The 19,503-nt window shown below is 45.6% G+C and overlaps 1 protein-coding gene across 2 annotated transcripts in view; it reads left to right on the top strand.

Moving 5' to 3' along the window:
• The window catches only part of IGHMBP2 (immunoglobulin mu DNA binding protein 2), a 100,399-nt gene that overhangs the window by 21,342 nt on the left and 59,554 nt on the right, over window positions 1–19,503 (top strand). For both annotated transcript variants that reach the window (XM_032773114.2, XM_032773113.2), the window contains exons 5-6: window positions 12,103–12,266; window positions 13,928–14,128. In XM_032773114.2, coding sequence (XP_032629005.1) covers window positions 12,103–12,266; window positions 13,928–14,128 — 365 coding nt within the window. The remainder of the gene's footprint in view (window positions 1–12,102; window positions 12,267–13,927; window positions 14,129–19,503) is intronic.

Raw genomic sequence — 19,503 nt, 5'->3', positions numbered from 1 at the left:
CATCCCCAGACATGTTAACTAATAGCCTCCTGTCCCAGATCTGGACTTTAGCGTCCCAAGACCTGGGTGCTTACCTGAAACTCCCCCAAGCTCACTACCAGCTTGGATATTCTCGCTGCCACAGGTCAGGAATTATAGGGCCTGACCCCCCTAGTTTGAGAAAATCCTCTCTCTGGTGTCCCCAACCCTTCCTTGGGGGACCCCCAAGACCCAGCCCTGGGTCTCTCTCTCTCTCTCCCAGCTTCCCCCCCTTTCCTGGGTTAGCCGGTGCAATGCTAGACTTCACTCTTTGAATACAACCGGAGAGGCAATCTAGCGTCCCCGAGGCTATGCATTCACAGCTAATCACAGCTAGCACACAAGGAAATTCCCCCTCCCTTCTCGTAGCAGTAACTAGAGAAAAACTTTTCCAAGAGAACAGAGATGATTCTTTTTCTCTTTCCCCGTAGCCTGCTCTTCTTTCCCTGAGAAACAATAGGAAAATAGCCCACAGCCTGGCTTTTCCCCCCTTTGCCTCACTAGGAAAAGAAACTTCCACAAGTTTTAAAAAGAAAACTTTATATAAAAAAAAAGAAAATATAAAACAATAATCTTGCATTAAGAAACTCAATACAGGCTCTTGCTTATAAGAAAATATGAATAAACAGTCTGATTTAAAAGATAGCCCGATTAAACCCAGTCCAACAAATCAACATACATGTAAATACAACACAAAGCTCATCATAGCCGAATTACTTTGCTTTCCTTTGTACTCACAGATGTTTAGGAGAAACTTTAAGATAAGATGGAGTTAGGAGGAAACCTTTTCCCTCACAGCCGAGGAAACAACAAAGACACAGCAATCCACATCTGTACATACAACACAAAGCTCTTCATAGCCGAATTACTTTGCTTTCCTTTGTACTCACAGACTTTTAGTAGAATATTTGAGATAAGAGAGAGTTAGAAGGAAACTTGTTTACTCATAGCCGAGAAAACAAAAAGACCCCGAGTATACAAATTCCCGCCCCTGACTTTAAACAATCCAGTTCTCTGATTGGTCCTCTGGTCAGGTGTTTGGTTACCCTTTCCAGGTAAAAGAAACTTAACCCTTACCTTACCTATCTACTTCCGGACCTTCCGTTTGCTTCTTTGGTTTTCTGGTAGGCTTGTCTGAGCTCCTTAACTTTCACACGGCACTGCACTGAGTCCCTGGTGTGGCCTTTCTGCATTCATGGCCTTGGAAATGTTTTTTCAAATGGTTTTTTTCATTTCGTCTTTGGAACGGAGTTCTGTTAGCACGGAATCCTCTCCCCATACAGCGATCAGATCCAGTACCTCCTGTGCAGTCCATGCTGGAGCTCTTTTTTCGATTCTCAGGAGACTGCTTGTTACCTGTGCTGATGAGCTCTGCATGGTCACCTGTGCTGGTGAGCTCTCCATGCTGGCCAAACAGGAAATGAAATTCAAAAGTTCATGGGGCTTTTCCTGTCTACCTGGCCAGTGCATCCGAGTTCAGATGGCTTTCCAGAGTGGTCACAATGGTGCACTGTGGGATAGCTCCCGGAGGCCAATACTGTCGAATCGCGGCCACACTAACCCTAATCCGACATGGCAATACTGATTTGAGTGCTACTCCCCTCATCGGGGAGGAGTACAGAAATCAGTTTCAAGAGCCCTTTATATCGATATAAAGGGCTTCGTTGTGTGGACGGGTGCAAGTTTAAATCGGTTTAACGCTGCTAAATTCGTAGTGTAGACCAGGCCTTAGATGGGGATAAGATTCTACAAACAGCAAGGGAATTGTAGATGTGCGGACTCACCCCTGCAGCGGCGCCTCCTGCTGGTTACTTCTGGGAATTAGCTCAGTTCCAGCTCCAGAGCGCCCTCTGCAGGCCGGTGACCCACCTGCCCTCTGGACCCAGTGCCCTTTTACATGGAGTGCTGCCCCCAAGCAGTCACCCCTTTCTCTGGGGGTTTCCCCTTCCCGGGGGACCCCCACCCTCTATCTCCACTTTGCCTCAGTATATGGCTACTGCCCTGTCTCCATCTTGCCCCCGTTCACTGCCACTCGTCATAGGCAATGGGGTTTGGACCTGTTGCCCTAGCCTACCCCTGGGCTGCCCTCTGCAACCCCCAGTACCTTTTAGCCTAATGCTAGGCCTCAGCCTGGGGCTTTCCAGGCCAGAGCTCCCCCGCTCCTCAGCCTGTCCTCTGCCCTGCTCCCCTCAGGTACTTTGTCTCTAGCTCCCGGCAGCCAGGCCCATCTCCCTCTACAGCTAGAGAGAGACTGATTGCTTCTAGCTCCTCTGGCCTTCTTATGAGGACCTGTTGCTCAGTTTGGTGCATGGCCCTAGCTGCAGCCACTTCCCCAATCAGCCCAGCCTAAAGGCTGCTTTCTCCAGCCACAGCCCCTTCCCAGGGCTGTTTTTAAGCCCTTCAGGGCAGGAGCAGGGGTCCACCCTGCTACAGGAATGTATATAGAGAGAATTATGTCTCACAATTGTGCTTTCTGACACATGACTGGAAAAATGTTAAATCATTTCATGCCTCTTTTCTGACGTAGCAGAGCATCTCCTTTAAGGACCAAGAGTACATCTTTTGTGAATCAGAAGATACAATTATCTGCAGGGATAGGCGCATCAAAGATGCTTCATGTGCTAATGCTGAGGATGAAATCTTGGTGTAACTCAGAGTAGATGTTAAGTGCATGACAGAAGTGTGGGTGGAGTATAGGGAGCGAGAGAGGTGTAGAAAAAATATAGGCGGGGGAGAGTTTTGCATATGGGAAGAATAACTTGTACTTAATATTGAGGATGAAGAATGGATTCCAAGGAAGGGATTCAAGAAGAGGGGAGATGTGGTCAGAATGGCAGGAGAGGAACATGATTTTTGACCACAGAACTTTGAATAGACAGAATGGGGAAGAACTGAGCTGCAAGGAGGTCAGAGGACAGGAGATCCTAAGGACCAAGACGATAAGTAACAAACGTATGGAGCAGGGTTTCATTAGTGATAGAGCTGTAAGTGGGGATGGGAGGTATAAAGTCCAAGCTGTATAATAACCTAAAAATACACATGCTGCAGCATCTCCGTGTGAATGTCAAATGATGTTCACTAGCAATATTAAGAGATAGAGTCAGATGGGGGGGACAGTAATTTCTTGTTGCTGTAGGTATGTCAGCAGCTAGACAGAGTCCTCAAGCTACTGTGTGCTTTCCTTGTAGATTTCTTTACTGGACTGATTCCTGGCATGTAGCCTCTTGGCCTGAAGAAGAAATCTTTCATTTTGCAAAAGATTAGTGAGGCTGGTTTTCTTTGAAAATTCTACCAGAGCACAAAGAAATAGAATTGTAATAGCTTAGACATTCTTTTGTGCTACTCAAACTGGTCAGTGGTTTTAAGTTATCTTCTAATGAAATGTACTGTGATTTATGATGTGGTCTTAACTGCTTTTGTTATTTTGAGAACCAATGTGTAAACTGCCAAATACTGTGGCTTAAGGATCTATATAAGTGGATCTATATATGTCACACACAGGCTAGGCCTGGTTAATTCATTTCCCAGCTGATTAGATGGACAGTGAATCCAACAAAGCGAATCGTAGCCTGGGCAATGTCCACGCCTACAAGCTTACAGTGGCACAGCTGTACCTATACAGGTGTGCCGTTGTAAGAGCACTCGTGTAGCCGCGTTATGCCAACAGGAGAGAGTTCTCCTGTTGACATAATAAAACCAGCTCAACAAGCGCCTCCTGCTGATGTAGCGCTGTGCACACAAGCAGTTATGCCAGCAAAAGTTATGTCACTCAGGGGTGTGTGTTTTTCACATCCCTGAGTGACAAAAGTTTTGCTGATATAAGTTCTAGTAAAGACAGGTATAATCTTGGAGGAGACATAGTTGTTGGCTGGAGTGTTGTGTCCTTTCTTTCCTCCTTTGTCACATCTGTGTCTCATGAGCACATCTGTTCTCAGAGTGAGCTGTGGCTTGGTGTATGGTGGGGTGCCACTGTGTTCTGTTCCATGCCAAGTCCTCCCAGTTTGTTGGATTGATGTCTCCCTTTTTAAGATGTACTTTCAGTACGTCTTTGAAATGTTTCCATTTCCTTCTGCGAGCCCTTCTTCCCTGACTTAACTGAGAGAAGAGTATTTGCTTCAGAAGGTGTCAGGCATACATACCCAGTGGCCAGCCCAGCAGAGTTGGTATTTCATGACCTGCACTTCTATACTGCTGATGTTGGCTGCAGAGAGAACACTAATGTTAGTGCGTCGGTCTTCGCAGCTAATCCTGAGAATCCTCCTGAGGCAGCGCTGCTTGGAACCACTCCAGCTGCTTGAGATGTCATCTGTAGGTTACCCAAGTCTCACACCCATAGAGAATGTGGGGATGTCAATTGCCTTGTTAACCAAGATCTTGGTACTTGTTTGTAGATCCCTATCACTGAAGACTCGTTTGAGAAGTCTTCCAAATGATGTGCTGGCACAGCGGATCCTGTGTTCAATTTCTGTGTCAGTGCTGGCTGTTTGGGAGAAGTGGCTGCTGAGGTATGGGAAATGGTCCACATTTTCTAGGGGTTCTCCGGTGATGGTGATTTGTGGAGTATGAAGAGTAGTTTGTGCAGGTGAGGGCTGGTAGAGTACCTTGGTTTTCCCGATGTTGAAAGAGAGACCTAGGCTGTGATAAGCCACTGCAAAAAGATTTAGGGTGCTTTGCAGGTCAGCATCTCTGTGTGCAAGAATGACACAGTCATCTGCATACACAGTAATGCCAATTCTCATGATCTTAGATTTTGTTTGGGGACATCGAAGATTGAGGAGTCGGCCATCCATATGATACTCTATCCCGATTCCATCAGGAAGGTGGTCACGAATGAGAATCAGAATCACAGCAAGTTAAATGGAGAAGAGTGTTGAAGCAATGACACATCCCTGCTTGACATCAATGTGAATGGTTTGGTCTCTGAGGCGTTGCACAAAATGGTGGCAGTCATCCCATCATGGAGTAGTCTGATGATGGAAATGAATTTCTGTGGACAGCCAAACCTACACAGCACCTTCCATAGGGTATCACGATTGATAGAGTCAAGGGCCTTGGTTAGGTCAATGAATGCCATGAACAGTTCCTGGTTTTGCTCTCTGCACTTCTCCTGAATCTGCCCTGCCATGAAGATCATGTCGGTTGTGCGTCAGGATGGCCACACTGTGATTCAAGGAGGAGCTCCTTGGCAAGGAGGAGGAGGTGGTTTAGTAGGATCTGGGCAAGAATCTTCCTTGCGATGGAGAGAAGAGCAAAACCTCTGTAGTTCCTGCACAACGATTTGTCCCCTTCTTGAGTATTACACCTGTCACATCTGTTGGAAAATCTGCATGGCAAGAATTGGGCTCCTCAGCCACTTAAAAACTCACCAATGAATCCCTTTGGCATACATCCTCCTTGTATTGAGGGATAGCCAAAGAAGAAGCTAGTGTAGACATAGCCTTAAAGTAATTAACAACAATCAGCATCCAGCCACAGTTTGTGATGTTGCACCGCGTAAAGAAACAATCACTTGTCACAAAATGGTTATAATACAGTAATAGCAATTTTAAGCAATTCCACCCAGACTCATAGTGATGTACAGAGTTGCTGACAGTAATCTGTGCACTGCCCTTCTCTCAGTCTCTGTGTCGCTAGAAAATCCCAGCCACCAGTAGTGGAATGAACTCCAGTTCAGTAGCAACAAGGCGCAGGGATGTCTCCCACCAGAATTCCAGCTACTGAGGCCTAGTTTTAACTTCCTTTCATTTTTGAGTTTCTTTAGGCCTCTCCCTTGAACTTTAGACACCCTAGGCTTGCATCAGCGGTCATATAACTTGCATTTCTACCTCTGCCGTCTTACTGCTATTGCTGTTCGATGCTGGGCAGGCATTTCTACCACTTCTGGCTGTGATCTTTTTAGAGCGCGCAAGCTGGGCAGGGCCAGACCTGGTCAATATTGGGAGGGGCGGGCTCTGAGGAGCAATTCTGTGCTGAAGGAAGTGATGTTGGTGATTCAGAAGGTGCTTCTTTGCATGCACCAGCAAGGTATTAAGGAACACTGGGCTATAGGAGGTGTTGCCTCCCTCAAAAGATGGAAAAGCTGAAATTCTGATGATTTGAGGTTGTTTTAAGAACCCATGGCACTCTTCTGAAGCATAGGCATGATTAGGGCCTTAGCGAGGCGCAGCTAGGCCCCTCTTGCTTCTGCCCCTGCTGCCCTCGCAAACCAGTCAGGGTCTGTCAGGCCGATGCCACCACCAGTGCATTGTATTTATAGCTCTTTCCTATCACCACATTACTATCTATATATAGGTTTGTTTCAGCCAGGCTTTTACAAGCAGCAGACCAGAGCCACTCTTCCCCTTTCTCCCCCCCACCCACTTCCCAGCCCTTTTATTGCCCGGCTAATTAGGCTGGCAGCTGTTGTTAGTTGCCAGGCAGGCACAGGCCTATTCAACCAACTTCAATCTACTCCCCTTAATTGGAGTGGGCATGGCAGGGGGCTGATTAAGCAGTCCTTGCCCAGCACCCTGTCACAGGGCCCTACCAAATTCGTGGCCATGAAAAACGCATCACAGAGCATGAAATCTGGTCTCTCGCTGTGAAATCTGGTTTTTTTGTGTGTGCTTTTGCCTTGTATTGTACAGATTCACAGGGGAGACTAGTATTTCTCAAATTGGGGGGCTTGACACAACCTTGCGACTCCCCTGCAATTCCTTTATTTTAGAGGGGTCACAGTATTCTACCCTTACTTCTGCGCTGCCTTCAGAGCTGGGTGCCAGATAATGGCGGCTGTTGACCAGGCGGCCAGCTCTGAAGGCAGCACCCAGTCAGCAGCAGCACAGAAGTCAGGGTCGCAGTACCCTACCATGCCACCCTGCCTTCTGCACTGCTGCTTGCAGCGGCTCTGCCTTCAGAGCTGGGCTCCCGGCCAGCAGCCACCACTCTCCAGCTGCCCAGTTCTGAAGGCAGCGCCCCGCCAGCAGCAGCACAGAAGTAAGGATGGCATGGTATGGTATTGCCACTCTTACTTCTGCACTGCTGCTTTCAGAGCTGGGCAGCCAGAGAATAGCAGCTGCTGACTGAGGGGCCAGCTCCCCGCCCACTCTGCCTTCAGAGCTCAGCACCTGGCCAGCAGCCGCTGCTCTCCAGCTGCTTAGCTCTGAAGACAGCGCCGCCACCAGCAGCTGCACAGAAGTAAGGGTAGCAGTACTGTAACCCCCCCCACTGCAATAACCTTGTGACCTCCCCCCACAACTTCTTTTTGGGTCAGGACCCCTACAATTACACCACCATGAAATATCAGATTTAAATAGCTAAAATCATGAAAATTAAGATTTTTCGAATCCTATGACTGTGATAGTAACCAAAATGGACCATGAATTTAGTAGGGCCCTAGGCATGATAAGACCCTATGTCTATGGGAAATCCCAGTGTGACTAATTACATTCATCTCTAAAACAAACTGCAGTTAGAGCTGGATACAGCAATATCCACTTTCCATCCTAAACTACTGAGTGTTATTTATTGATTTAATTTTTAGTTATTTACACTTCTAATAGTGCCTGTCCAAGCCTACAGCACTGTAAAATGATTGAAACTGCAACCAAGAATAAATATCGTTAACACAAACACAAGATCTTTCAGAGAAGCTGCAAATAAAATGCTGCATGCAGTAATCTAGGGTAATATAACAAGCAGCTTTTGGACATAGTATGCCCAGATGAAATAAGTCTGTTGCAAAGACTAACTCTTCCTCAGAACAGTTACAGCAAATCCCTAATTCTGCTGCTTCCAGGGAAGCCTGTGAGAACAGATATTCCTAATGGCAGACTCTGAACTCTAAGAAGTTCTGGTCTTGTCAAACCATATAGGCAGCAAGCTACAGAGTCTCCTCATGGAGAATACCTGCTAGGATATCTCTCCCTTTTAAAACAGCTTGATCACAACTGCCGTGTGCCATTCATTGTGCAGCTGTGGCCCAAACTGTTTAGAGCTTTCTAAATATATCCCACACTTTATTCAAGCAGTTAAACAGCTGCTCAATTACACCCTAGAGGTGGCTGCATTTCAGCATGTTTGGAGTGATTCCATCCTGTGTGTTTATGCTGAAACTAACAGGGTTTTGGAGGTCTTTAATGTGCAAGGCTATAAATTACTCTATTATCCACCAGGGGTCAGCATTGTGCTATTAGTTGTATGCAGCTAGGGCAGTCACCTAGAATAGGGATTCACATCCTTGAATCATTCAAACTTCGTTTGTGATGTTAGAGGCCTAAATATGCAGTTGCACAGCAGAGGGTAGCAGAATCTGATGCTTTTCTCTTGAGGCTGTCCAGGAGAAAGTGGAAAGAGTAGGTGGGTCACCCAGGATCCTGATGCTGTCTTGATCAAAGACGTGTCACAAAAGAATCTGTTTTGCTGACCTGGTCTGACTGTGAGCCAATGCTGAGGACAGAGTGGCTGCTGCATTTGGTTGTGCGGTTGTTTTGCTACCCACATTCAGCTCATTGCTTTGGGAAGAGCTTGTGGATATCTCGAGCAAGGAAAAGGTGCTGCTGAAATCCCAGATGAGTCTTATTGAGTACATGGTTTAAAGAACTTATTTAAAAAGGCAGCGGTGATTCAGGGCAGAAGCTGAGCCATCAGCAGAAGTGTGACAGAACTGCTGAAGATTTACTGCAGAACTTTTTCTAATGTTCTTGTGGGGTAATTCTCCATTTACACCAGACTGTTGTTGCACTCTTTCACTTGATGAACCCCAAATATGCCAGCTCTCTTTCTAGTGCACACTGGATTTACATAGTCACCGCACTGCTAATCTGTAGTGTCTGTGAAGGAGTCAGGGAGGATTGCAAAGCACACTTTGGAGTAGGGGAAGCTGCTGCCCCATGCAAGAACCCCTCCCATCTTTGTATGTGTCCAGTTGTGACATGCCCCGTCTAATTAGGAATAGAGAGGAGAGCATCTTGTTCCGGATTAAGCCCCCCATGAGCCTTTTTTTAAAGTCATTTAGGTGCTGTCAGGTTATAATTTAGAAGCTGAATGGGATCTGTTCTTCTACCAGTACGTGTGTGTGAGTCTCTTTAATGTCACTACAGATATGAATATATGTCAATGAACCCCTCAGATTTGAGAGGCCTCCACATGTTGAAAATTGAATTCCTTACGCTGGTGAGCAGGTACAGGAGTACTCCCATTGATGACAGTGGGAAGACTTTGTCACTTATTAACCTGTAAGGGGTTTGCAACTTGGCCCTTAGAGTTCGAAGGGGTCTGGGTAATCACCTGCTAGAGGGATACCATCCCACTTCATAGGCTTCTTGTGTAACTCTCCCTACAAACTGCTTCCTCATTGCTCTGACACTGAAAAGGGTTTTGGCTTGTCCCAAACCGGGGCTGCAGTGGTGATAAGATTGCAGGTTCTCATTTGTGTGACCCACAGCCACCAAGCCCAGGGATGAAGGGTGTGTGAACAGGCCCTTGCACCATGTCTATTCGTTAGGATTAAAATTTGCAAGCAGAGCACTGTTTGGAAGAGAGGCCTGACATACATATATTCATTTCCCCTATGCATATGAGGGCCTAAATATGCCACCAGGTCTGATTTCAAACTATACCTGGAAATTCTTAATTAAAAAAATAATTCTGAGCAGCTCTTAAGAACAACAGTCTGCTCATATATTGAAGCAGATCAGCTGAGCTCTGTGCATTTCACAGCAGATATTCTGAGCCTAAATGATGTATGGGGAAGAGAAATAAGACAAACAACGAGGCCATAGCAGCAGCTGGAAAGCAGCAACTTGGTCAGCACAGGTAAGTGTTGTGTCAGGAGAAGACCAGCTGGCCATGGCAGGAACTAGAAAGGAAGATCTTCCTTCCGAGTGGGGTTAGGGATGAAAAATTCTTTGTTAGTTTGATTAATCTGAAGAATCAACAAAAAGTCCAGGCCTACGCTGGGAATGAACTGAGGTCTGTTCTAGAGAGACAAAACCCACCACCCCCTCCATTCCATTTCCCAGACTGGTTAACCTCAGAGAGACCTGGAGAGGTTTCCAAACTTGACTTGCAGGGGACACCTGCTCCACAGTCCTCCTCCTTCCACTTGCCAGATGGATGAGCAGTCTGTAGCCTGAACTCCCTGCCACTCAGGGTAGGTCCACCACTGTTTCTCCCCTGTGTCTTCTGGGCAGCCTGTTGTTTTCTAGCCTTTGGGAACAAAGATCCTTCTGGATCTACAAAAGGGCTCCTCCCTCTGCTTCCTCCAGCCTCTCTCCTTGGCCCTCCTGGATCTTTTGTCCAACTGGAGAATGTTCCCCTCTAGGCTTGACACTTCTGGCAGGTGTTTTGAAGTGGTCTAGACCTCAAGCTCTGTCTGCAGCTGAGACCATGAAACCCCAGAACCCCTTTCTGTCCTGGCTTAATGTGCGGTTCCTCCACTCCATGCGAGTGACTGATGGCTGCTTGGTGGCCATAGTGAAATCAACTGGTAGTCTCAATGCACACAAAATATTCTCAACATTTACTCCTTTTTAGTGGTCGTAGAGTGAGCCTGAGGACTGAATGAGCTTGGGGACTGGACCACCTTGCCCTTGTGAGGGATGGCCCCTCTAAGTAAGCACACTGGCGGGGGGGGAAGAAGCTGGCACTGTCTCTCCTCCTGATGTGCCTGCTCCATAGTGCATCTTTTGCCAGCATGCAATTGAAAACGCCTGTTCCTGTTTGCCAAACTAAAAAAAAAAAAAAAAAAGCAGTGACTCCTACTTACCAACTGTTCCTCTTTGTGGGAAATGCCTCTCATTTGGGAGCTGATTTTTCCCTATCCCACAGAGACCTGATGTTCTTCTTGTAGTTACTGTAACAGGCTGCACCCTCAAAAAAAGCAGAATAAGACCCATAGAAAACAAACCATTTTCTTCCCCTCCACCTTGAAGCCTTTTGAGCCCCCTGTGGTGTTAACCTGTGCTCAGGAGTTTTAAAGGTGGGCACCCTAGATGGGAACTGTGAGGTGGCAAAGGGTGTACAAAGGGAAGACTATCATTCAATATGTCAGGGCCTGATCTAAAGTTCATTGAAGATGGAAAGTCACTTTCAATAGAAAGTATCTCACTGACTTCACTGGGCTTTGGATCAGGCCCTAAGTGAAATTAATGAGTGACACCAGGCAAAAGATGGTGCCAGGAACCTGCCTTATGTGGGTTTTCACCCATCATTTTTTTGTGTGTAAACTTCAGTCTCATGAGTTAACTTTTCTGTGATAATTAATTTGCAGTAATAACAAGGGAGATTAGCAGCAGGATTATGTGGGATGAGAATAAATTTGGTTCCAACTCAGAGAAATCTAAGAGGTATAAAGAGAAATAAACTGCTTGTAGAAATAAGAGAAGAATCCCATATTTTGAAATTAAGAGCACAGGAAAGACGAAACTCACGTATTAGTTTTCCGTTTCCTGTGTTGCTAGTAACATCTTAGATAATTAGAACTGAAAGAGATTTGAAAATCGAATTTTCTTTTTCACCATTTATGCTGTTTGCTTGGGGTTGTGCAGTGAAACTAGGCTGGTCTGTTTTACTTTTGTTTACAGCCAGTGTAATTTTTCTGCTTCTCCTGGTTGCTAACACAATGCTTTTGTGTATGGATTCAATAAACAACAGAGGAATGATTAAATTACAAACAAAATCGTGAATTTTCTCTCACTGAATTTTTAATGTTATCAAAACATTTCTTTAACAACAACAAAAACCCTTTGGTTTTCCTGTAAGTAGACTGCTCCTTTAAATGCTATCCATTGCAGCAGTGTTTTGATAACAAGCTATCTGGAAAAATAATACACGTTCCCTCTGAAGCATGCCCAAGATAACAAAGCAAGGATGATCAAGAAAATGCATGTAACCTGTCATTTTTTAAAGAAATCCAAGTTTCAAGTGTTAGTCCCCAAGGTGTTAAACAGCTTGCCTTGCTCACTAGAAATATTATTATTCTCATTGTCAGCCTGATTCACGCCAGCTGCCAAGAACATCTTTTATTTGTACTTGTGTATTCACTCTTTTGCAAATGCCCAATGTGCAGCTGACATCTGAATGATCCTCTTGTTGTTTCCACAGAGCCTTTAAAATTCTATAATGAATCACTGGATGTCTCCCAGAGGGAGGCTGTTTCCTTCTCGCTGGCACAGAAAGAACTTGCCATCATCCATGGACCACCAGGCACTGGCAAAACCACTACTGTGGTTGAGCTAATACTTCAAGCTGTGCAGCAAGGCCTGAAAGTGAGTGAGAGATATCAGAATCGCTAGGGATATGCTTATTTTGCTAACTAATCAACACATTGAGCTGTGGAATTCTTTATTGCTGCCCATCCCTACTACATTCCACTGCAGCTTCAATGTTGACTCACATACCAGTGGCATTAGTCGGGGGAGTTGATATTAATAAGAAAAAAGTGTGTGTGTGTATGCACCCGTGCAGGGGTGCTGGAGCAATTTTTATGGTGGGGGTCCTGAGAGCCATTGAACCAAACTGTAAACCTTGTATATAATGGAAACCACTTCAAGCCAGGAGGTGCGGCAGCAGCCCTAGTTCCAGCACCTGTGCTCCAGTGCCTTTGAGTGATGTCTCTGATGCACTGGGCAGCACCTGACATGGTTTACCCCTTGTACCAGGTCCACTTGGAAGCAGTGGCTTAAGTTACCTGGACACTATGATGATGTGCACTCTAGCAATGACTGGATTTATATTCCTTATCTTGCGGTTGTACCCAGAGTTCCCAACTAAGACTGGGGCCCCATTGTGCTTGGTGCTGTATGTGCACGTAGTCTAAGAAAGTCTCTGCCCCAGTGACTGCAGTCAGCGTGGCTTATTGTTGCCCACCCATATGAAGTTGGGAAGTGTTGTTTTCCTTGTTTTGCACATGGAGACGTGAGGCACAGCGAGATTAAGAAACTTCCCCAACGTCACACAGGACATCGGTGGCAGAGGTGGGAATTTATCCCACATCTCTTGATTCCCAGTTCAGTGTCTAACCACAGAACCACCCTTCCCCTCCAGCTGGTGAAATGTCACATTTGTGGGCTGTGTGAAAGGGGGTGGCTTTCCATATTTGCTCACTAAATATACACTGCTGTAAGTTTTATAAAACATTCTAGTTCTGAATCCTTATAAAATGGTGATTTTTGGCAACAATACACATCTGTCAGGGGCCAGGAAGCCAGCTCTCGTCCTACTATGGGATTCTCTTGAGAATGTTAAGTCACTTGCATGGCACCCTGGGAAGGGGGAAATGGGGAGCAGCATATTGAGCAGGCACTAATTGTCTTCAGAGAGCCCAGGCTTTGACACCTGAGAAAGAAGGGCCCTATCTGCTTCCAACCAACTGGACTGGTTGCTATCCCCAACCAGTCCATGATTCTGATGGTAGTGCTGTAGCTATAGTATGTACATTTACATGTTGTCATTTGCGTTGTTTGAGCATACAGGGTGTCTGTACTTTGGAATCAAGGCCTTGTCGACACCAGAGATTTCCCCAGTTCTAGCCATTGGCTGAAACAAGGATAAGTTCTTCTTCTGGTGCAAGTAGCAGCTTCATCTGCCTATACTGTCGGTTGCAATTATAGAGCTATGTGGATGGCTGGAACTGGGGCAAATCCCAAGTGTACACAGGGCCTAAATGAAGTCTGAAGACATGGACTGTAGGTAATTGTTTAAAATCTTGCATTGTTTTGTGTTGTGTACATGCGTATTTCCAGCAGTAGTTTGAAGCTACAGAGATTTAAACTGTTGCCTTTCCTCTTAGCTGCATTCAGAAAATCACCTCTTCCCTCATCTGTGCACTGGTGAGACTATCATTACTTTAAATGCTCTTAATCAGAGGCTTTGCAATCCTCAGCAGTTCAGTGTTTGCAGTTAATTAGCACTTTGTTTTGTCTCCAAGGTCCTGTGTTGTGCTCCCTCAAACACTGCGGTGGATAATCTGGTGGAAAGACTGGCTGGCTACAAGGAGAAGATACTGCGTCTTGGTCACCCTGCTCGTCTGCTGGAGACCATCCAGCATCATTCCCTGGATGCGGTCTTGGCACGTGGTGATAATGCCCAGATAGTGGCAGATATCAGGAAGGATATTGACCAGGCATTCGTATGTGTCCCATTCCACTGTCAACAGACTTGCTCTCTAAATCATATTTATATTGCAGACAATGTTCTGGGTTGATGTAAATATGCACCAGAATGTCACTCTTACAGCGCTGTTATGGCTTCTTCCTACTTTCAACGCATTCACTTTGGGCAGCTGTAACCTATCATATAGCATCAGACCCCTCATTTTGTTGACATCAAATGTAGGAAACAAATCCAAAATTTATTACAAATAAATTGTAGTGCAGGAATTTAAAATGATACTTTGAATAATCATAGAATCATAGGACGGGAAGAGACCTCAGGAGTTCATCTAGTCCAGTCCCCTGTACTCCTGAAAGGACTAAGTATTATCTAGACCATCCCTGACAGATGTTTGTCTAACCTGCTCTTAAAAATCTCAAAGATGGAGATTCCACAGCCTTCCCTTGGCAAGTTATTCCAGTGTGTATCCACCCTGACAGGAAGACTTTCCTAATATCCAACCTAAACTGCCCTTGCTGCAGTTTAAGCCATTGCTTCTTGTGCTATCCTCAGATGTTAAGGAGAACGATGTTTCCCCCTCCCCCTTGTAACAACCTTTTATGTACTTGAAAATTGTTATCATGTCCCCTCTCAGTCTTCTCTTCTCCAGAGTAAACAAACCTACTTTTTTCAATCTTCCCTCATAGGTCATGTTTTCTAGACCTTTCATCATTTTTGTTGCTCTTCTCTGGACATTCTCCAATTTGTCAACATCTTTACTGAAATGTGGCACCCAGAACTGGAGACAATACTCCAGCTGAGGACTAATCAGCGCAGAGTATAGCAGAAGAATTTCTTCTTGTGTCTTGCTTCCAACACTCCTGCTAATACATCCTAGAATTATGTTTGCTTTTTTTGCAACAGTTTTACTCTGTTGACTCATCTTTAGCTTGTGATCAACTATGATTCCCAGATCCCTTTCTGTAGTACTCCTCCCTAGGCAGTCATTTTCCATTTTGTATGCGTGCAACTGATCGTTGCTTCCAAATTGGAGTACTTGGCATTTGTCGTAATTGAATTTCATCCTCTGTACTTCTGACCATTTCTTCAGTTTGTCCAAATCATTGTGAATTTTAATCCTATCCTCCAAAGCACTTGCAACCCTTCCCAGATTGATGGCATCTGCAAATTTGTAAGTGTAGTCTCTATGCCATTTTCTAAATCATTGATGATGATATTGAAGAGAACTGGCCCTAGAACTGACCCCACTTGATATGCCCTTCCAGCTTGACTGTGAACCACTAATAACTACTCTCTGGGAACTTTTTTCCAACCAGTTGTGCAGTCACTTTTTAGTAGTTCCTTCTAGATTGTATTTCCCTAGATTGTTTGAGAAGGTCATATGAGACAGTATCAAAAACCTTATTAAAGTCAAGATATACCACATCTACTGCTTCCCCTCATCCACAAGGCTTGTTACCCTGTCAAAGAAAACTGCTAGGTTGTTTTGACATGATTTGTTCTTGATACATCTCTGCTGTCTGTTACTTATCATCTTATTATCTTCTAGATGTTTGCAAACTGATTGCTTAATTATTTGCTCCATTATCTTTCCGGGTACTGAGATTAAGTTGACTGGTCTGTAATTCCCTGGGTTGTCCTTATTTCTCTTTTTATAGATGGGCACTATATTTGTTTTTTTCCAGTTCTCTGGAATCTCTCCTATCTTCCATGACTTTTCGAAGATAGTCGCTAATGGCTCAGATATTTCCTCAGTCAGCTCCTTGTGTATTCTAAGATATCTCATCAGGTTCTGGTGACTTGAAGACATCTAACTTGTCTAAGTAATTTTTAACGTGTTCTTTCCGTGTTTGAGCCTCTGATCCTACCTCATTTTCACTGGCATTCACTATGTTTGATGTCCAATTGCTACTAACCTTTCTGGTGAAAACCAAACCAAAAAAGGTTATTTAACACTTCTGCCATTGCCACATTTTCCGTTATTGTTTCCCCCCCTCATTGAGTAACGGGCTCACCCGGTCCTTGGTTTTCCTCTTGCTTCTAATCCTGCGTTTCAGCTGTAAGTATCCTACGTCCATAAAAGTGAACCTGGTGATGACTTTGGATTTATGCTGAAGGTCATTCAAGTGGCATGTATAGGATTCAGAGAGGCTGGAGGTTTCCCTTTGCTCAGCAGCTGCAGTGAAGGGTTAAAAGTAATGCACTGTGGAAAACTCTCTGTGTAATCTGTTTACTACAGATCTAAAAGAAAAAATCTTTAGCTGTCCTTTCCATAGTGCTGTCCCTTATGACTTCTGTGCTTTGTATGCCAAAAGAGCACTTAGTATTAACGAATCCATTTCCGTCTTTCAAACACTGAGACCCTGACACGAGCTGTTTTCACAGTGTTCCTTAGATTTCTCATGCAAGAATATATTCATGATTAGAGCCTGATTTCTTCCCTCCTGTGGGAATAAGGAGACAGTGGGGTTCAGGGGACAGGGCAGTGGTCTGAGAGCCTGGGGTTCTCTCCTTGACTGTGCTGTGTGACATTGGGACTGTCATTTCCCCTCTCCTGAGTATGTTTCCACATTTGGAAAGGGGGGCTAAGGACACCCATTCCTCATCCTGGGCAAAGAGGTGTGAGATCTAAGCTCTGTGGAAGAGAGAAATATTCTTATTACTTTTTGATGAGCAGGAAGCCTTTCAGGATTTCCCCACTTTTGCCCGATTCCCACTCAGTGGCACTGTGTCCTCCTTCTTCCTGGCCATGGAGGGCTGGTTGAGGCTCTAATTATGGCTCATAGACACAGATCAGCATACTGACCACAGGGGACCTGTGCAGCATACTTCTCTAGTCTCAGCATGCCACTTCCAAGTCCTGTGAGTCCAAGGAGTGAGTGAATGAGATTCTCATATGGCAGCATATTGTAATGGTATCCAGTCTTGGACCAAGCCTATGTGGGTATTGAGTGTCCTTGTGTTGATGAGATCTTTGTCCTGCTAACAAGAGGAACACATAAAAGCAAGCTTCTCATAAAATGGCTAGCAAACCCTCCCTTCTGCAAATTGTCCATGACTGTGGTAGTCTCCTGGCACGTCACCACTGTGGTCTGTTTAGTTGCACATTATGCACTTTTAAAAGCTACAACCTGCTCTCAGAACTGAGTTATTTCATGCCATTTTATCATTTGGGTACTACCGAAAAGAGAGAAGACATAATTAACAGTCTGAATAGTTCAGAGGGCTGGTAATGGAATATTTAGTTGTTCACATCTAGGTCGGCGGTTCAAATACAATCCAAGACTAGAATTCATGGCCAATTGCTACCATGCCGTTTATACTTGTGAAGTGCCAGCAGTGTGTTTAGTGCTGGTTAGTGTGTTCTCTGTGAAAGTGCTAGGTGGGTTCAGCACAGTTCCTATTGGACGTGTCCACATCGGCACAGTCATTAGCCTTGTTGACAGAATCAACAGAAAGGCCATGGATTGAGTGGAGGTGGAGAAGACTGAATACCTGCGTTAGAACCTGATTCAAAGGCCACGTCTACACTACGCGATAATATTGAATTAGCTAAAATCGGTTTCATAAAACTGATATTATAAATTCGATTTCACGCAATGAGATGATGGTTATCTCTCCCCCTCTGTACTGTCCACTGCTATCATGAGTGCCCCTGGCTGAGATCGGCCGGGGGCGCAAAAGCAAAACTGGGAATGACTCCCCGAGTCAATCCCTCCTTTATGGTTTCTAAAAATAGAGTCAGTCCTGCCTAGAATAAGGGGCAAGTGTACTAGAGGACCAGTGTATCAGAGCACAGCTGCTCCGTGTCAGTATTCACAGGGGGTGCCCCTGCAACAACCCACCCGTTGCTTCCCTCCTCCCCAACCTTCCTGGGCTACCGTGGCAGTGTCCCCCCCCCATTTGTGTCATGAAGTTATAAAGAATGCAGGAATAAGAAACAGAGACTTGTTAGTGAGATAAAATGAGGGGAGGCAGCCTCCCGGGGCTATGACAGTCCAGGCAGGACAATAAGCGGTGCGGGGGAGAGGAGCCCAGCATGCTGCTGCTATGACAGTCCAGGCAGTACAGAATCTTTTCTTTACACAGGAAAGGGAGGGGGCTGATTGAAGCTCAGCCCCCAGTTGCTATGAGGAAGACGGTTACCAGCCGTTCTGTACCATCTACTGGGAATAACTGGGAGTCATTCTGTTTTTACCCAGGCGCCCCGGCCAGCCTCACCTAAGGCCAGCCAGGAGCACTCACGGGCTGATGGCGACAATGGATATCAGTCCTATTGCACCGTCTACCACCAGGGGGGAGAGGAGCGGATACTGCTCTTCACTGCTGCAGCATCGCGTCTACCAGCAGCATTCAGTACACATAGGGTGACATTGAAAGAAGTCAAGAAATGATTTCTTTCCTTTTCTTTCACGTGGTGGGGGGGGGAAGAAACTGAGGAGCTATTCCCTGAACCACGCCAGACACTGTGTTTGAACCTACAGACATTGGGAGCTCAGCCAAGAATGCAAATACTTTTCAGAGACTGCTGTGGACTGTGGGATAGCTGGAGTCCTCAGTACCCCCTCCCTCCCTCCATGAGCGTCCATTTGATTCTCTGGCTTCCCGTTACGCTTGTCATGCAGCACTGTGTAGCCTGGGAGATTTTTTTCAAACGCTTTGGCATTTCGTCTTCTGTAACGGAGCTCTGATAGAACAGATTTGTCTCCCCATAAAGCGATCAGATCCAGTATCTCCCGTACGGTCCATGCTGGAGCTTTTTGGATTTGGGACTGCATCGCCACCCGTGCTGATCAGAGCTCCACGCTGGGCAAACAGGAAATGTAATTCAAAAGTTCGCGGGGCTTTTCCTGTTTACCTGCCCGCTGCATCCGAGTTCAGATTGCTGTCCAGAGCGGTCAGTGGTGCACTGTGGGATACCGCCCGAGGCCAATAACGTCGATTTCCGTCCACACTAACCCTAATCCGATATGTTTATATCGATTTTAGCGCTACTCCTCTCGTCTGGGAGGAGTACAGAAATCGATATAAAGTGCTCCTTATATCGATATAAAGAGCGTTGTAGTGTGGACGGGTATAGCATTAAATCGATTTAACGCTGTCTAAATCGATTTAAACGCGTAGTGTAGACCAGGCCAAAGTCAGTGGGAGCTGCTCCATTGACTGGAGTGGGCCTTTATGGCTAGAGCTGGTCCGTTCGGGTGATGATTGAGACATATTGGCAGGGCATGGCAGAGAAGTGTGTGCTGTATTGTCTGTGCTCTGTGGTTAGCCACTGCAGCCTCCCAGACAGTCGATCTGGCACCTTTCTCCAGTATGACCTTTTACACTGTGAAAAGGCAGAGACACAGTCACATCATTAAATAACTTCAGAATGATCGTTCTGGTTGC

The sequence above is a fragment of the Chelonoidis abingdonii genome, chromosome 4, assembly GCF_003597395.2.
Source record: "Chelonoidis abingdonii isolate Lonesome George chromosome 4, CheloAbing_2.0, whole genome shotgun sequence".
Lineage (NCBI taxonomy): Eukaryota > Metazoa > Chordata > Testudines > Testudinidae > Chelonoidis > Chelonoidis abingdonii.
This window is presented reverse-complemented; position numbering and strand designations above follow the sequence as displayed.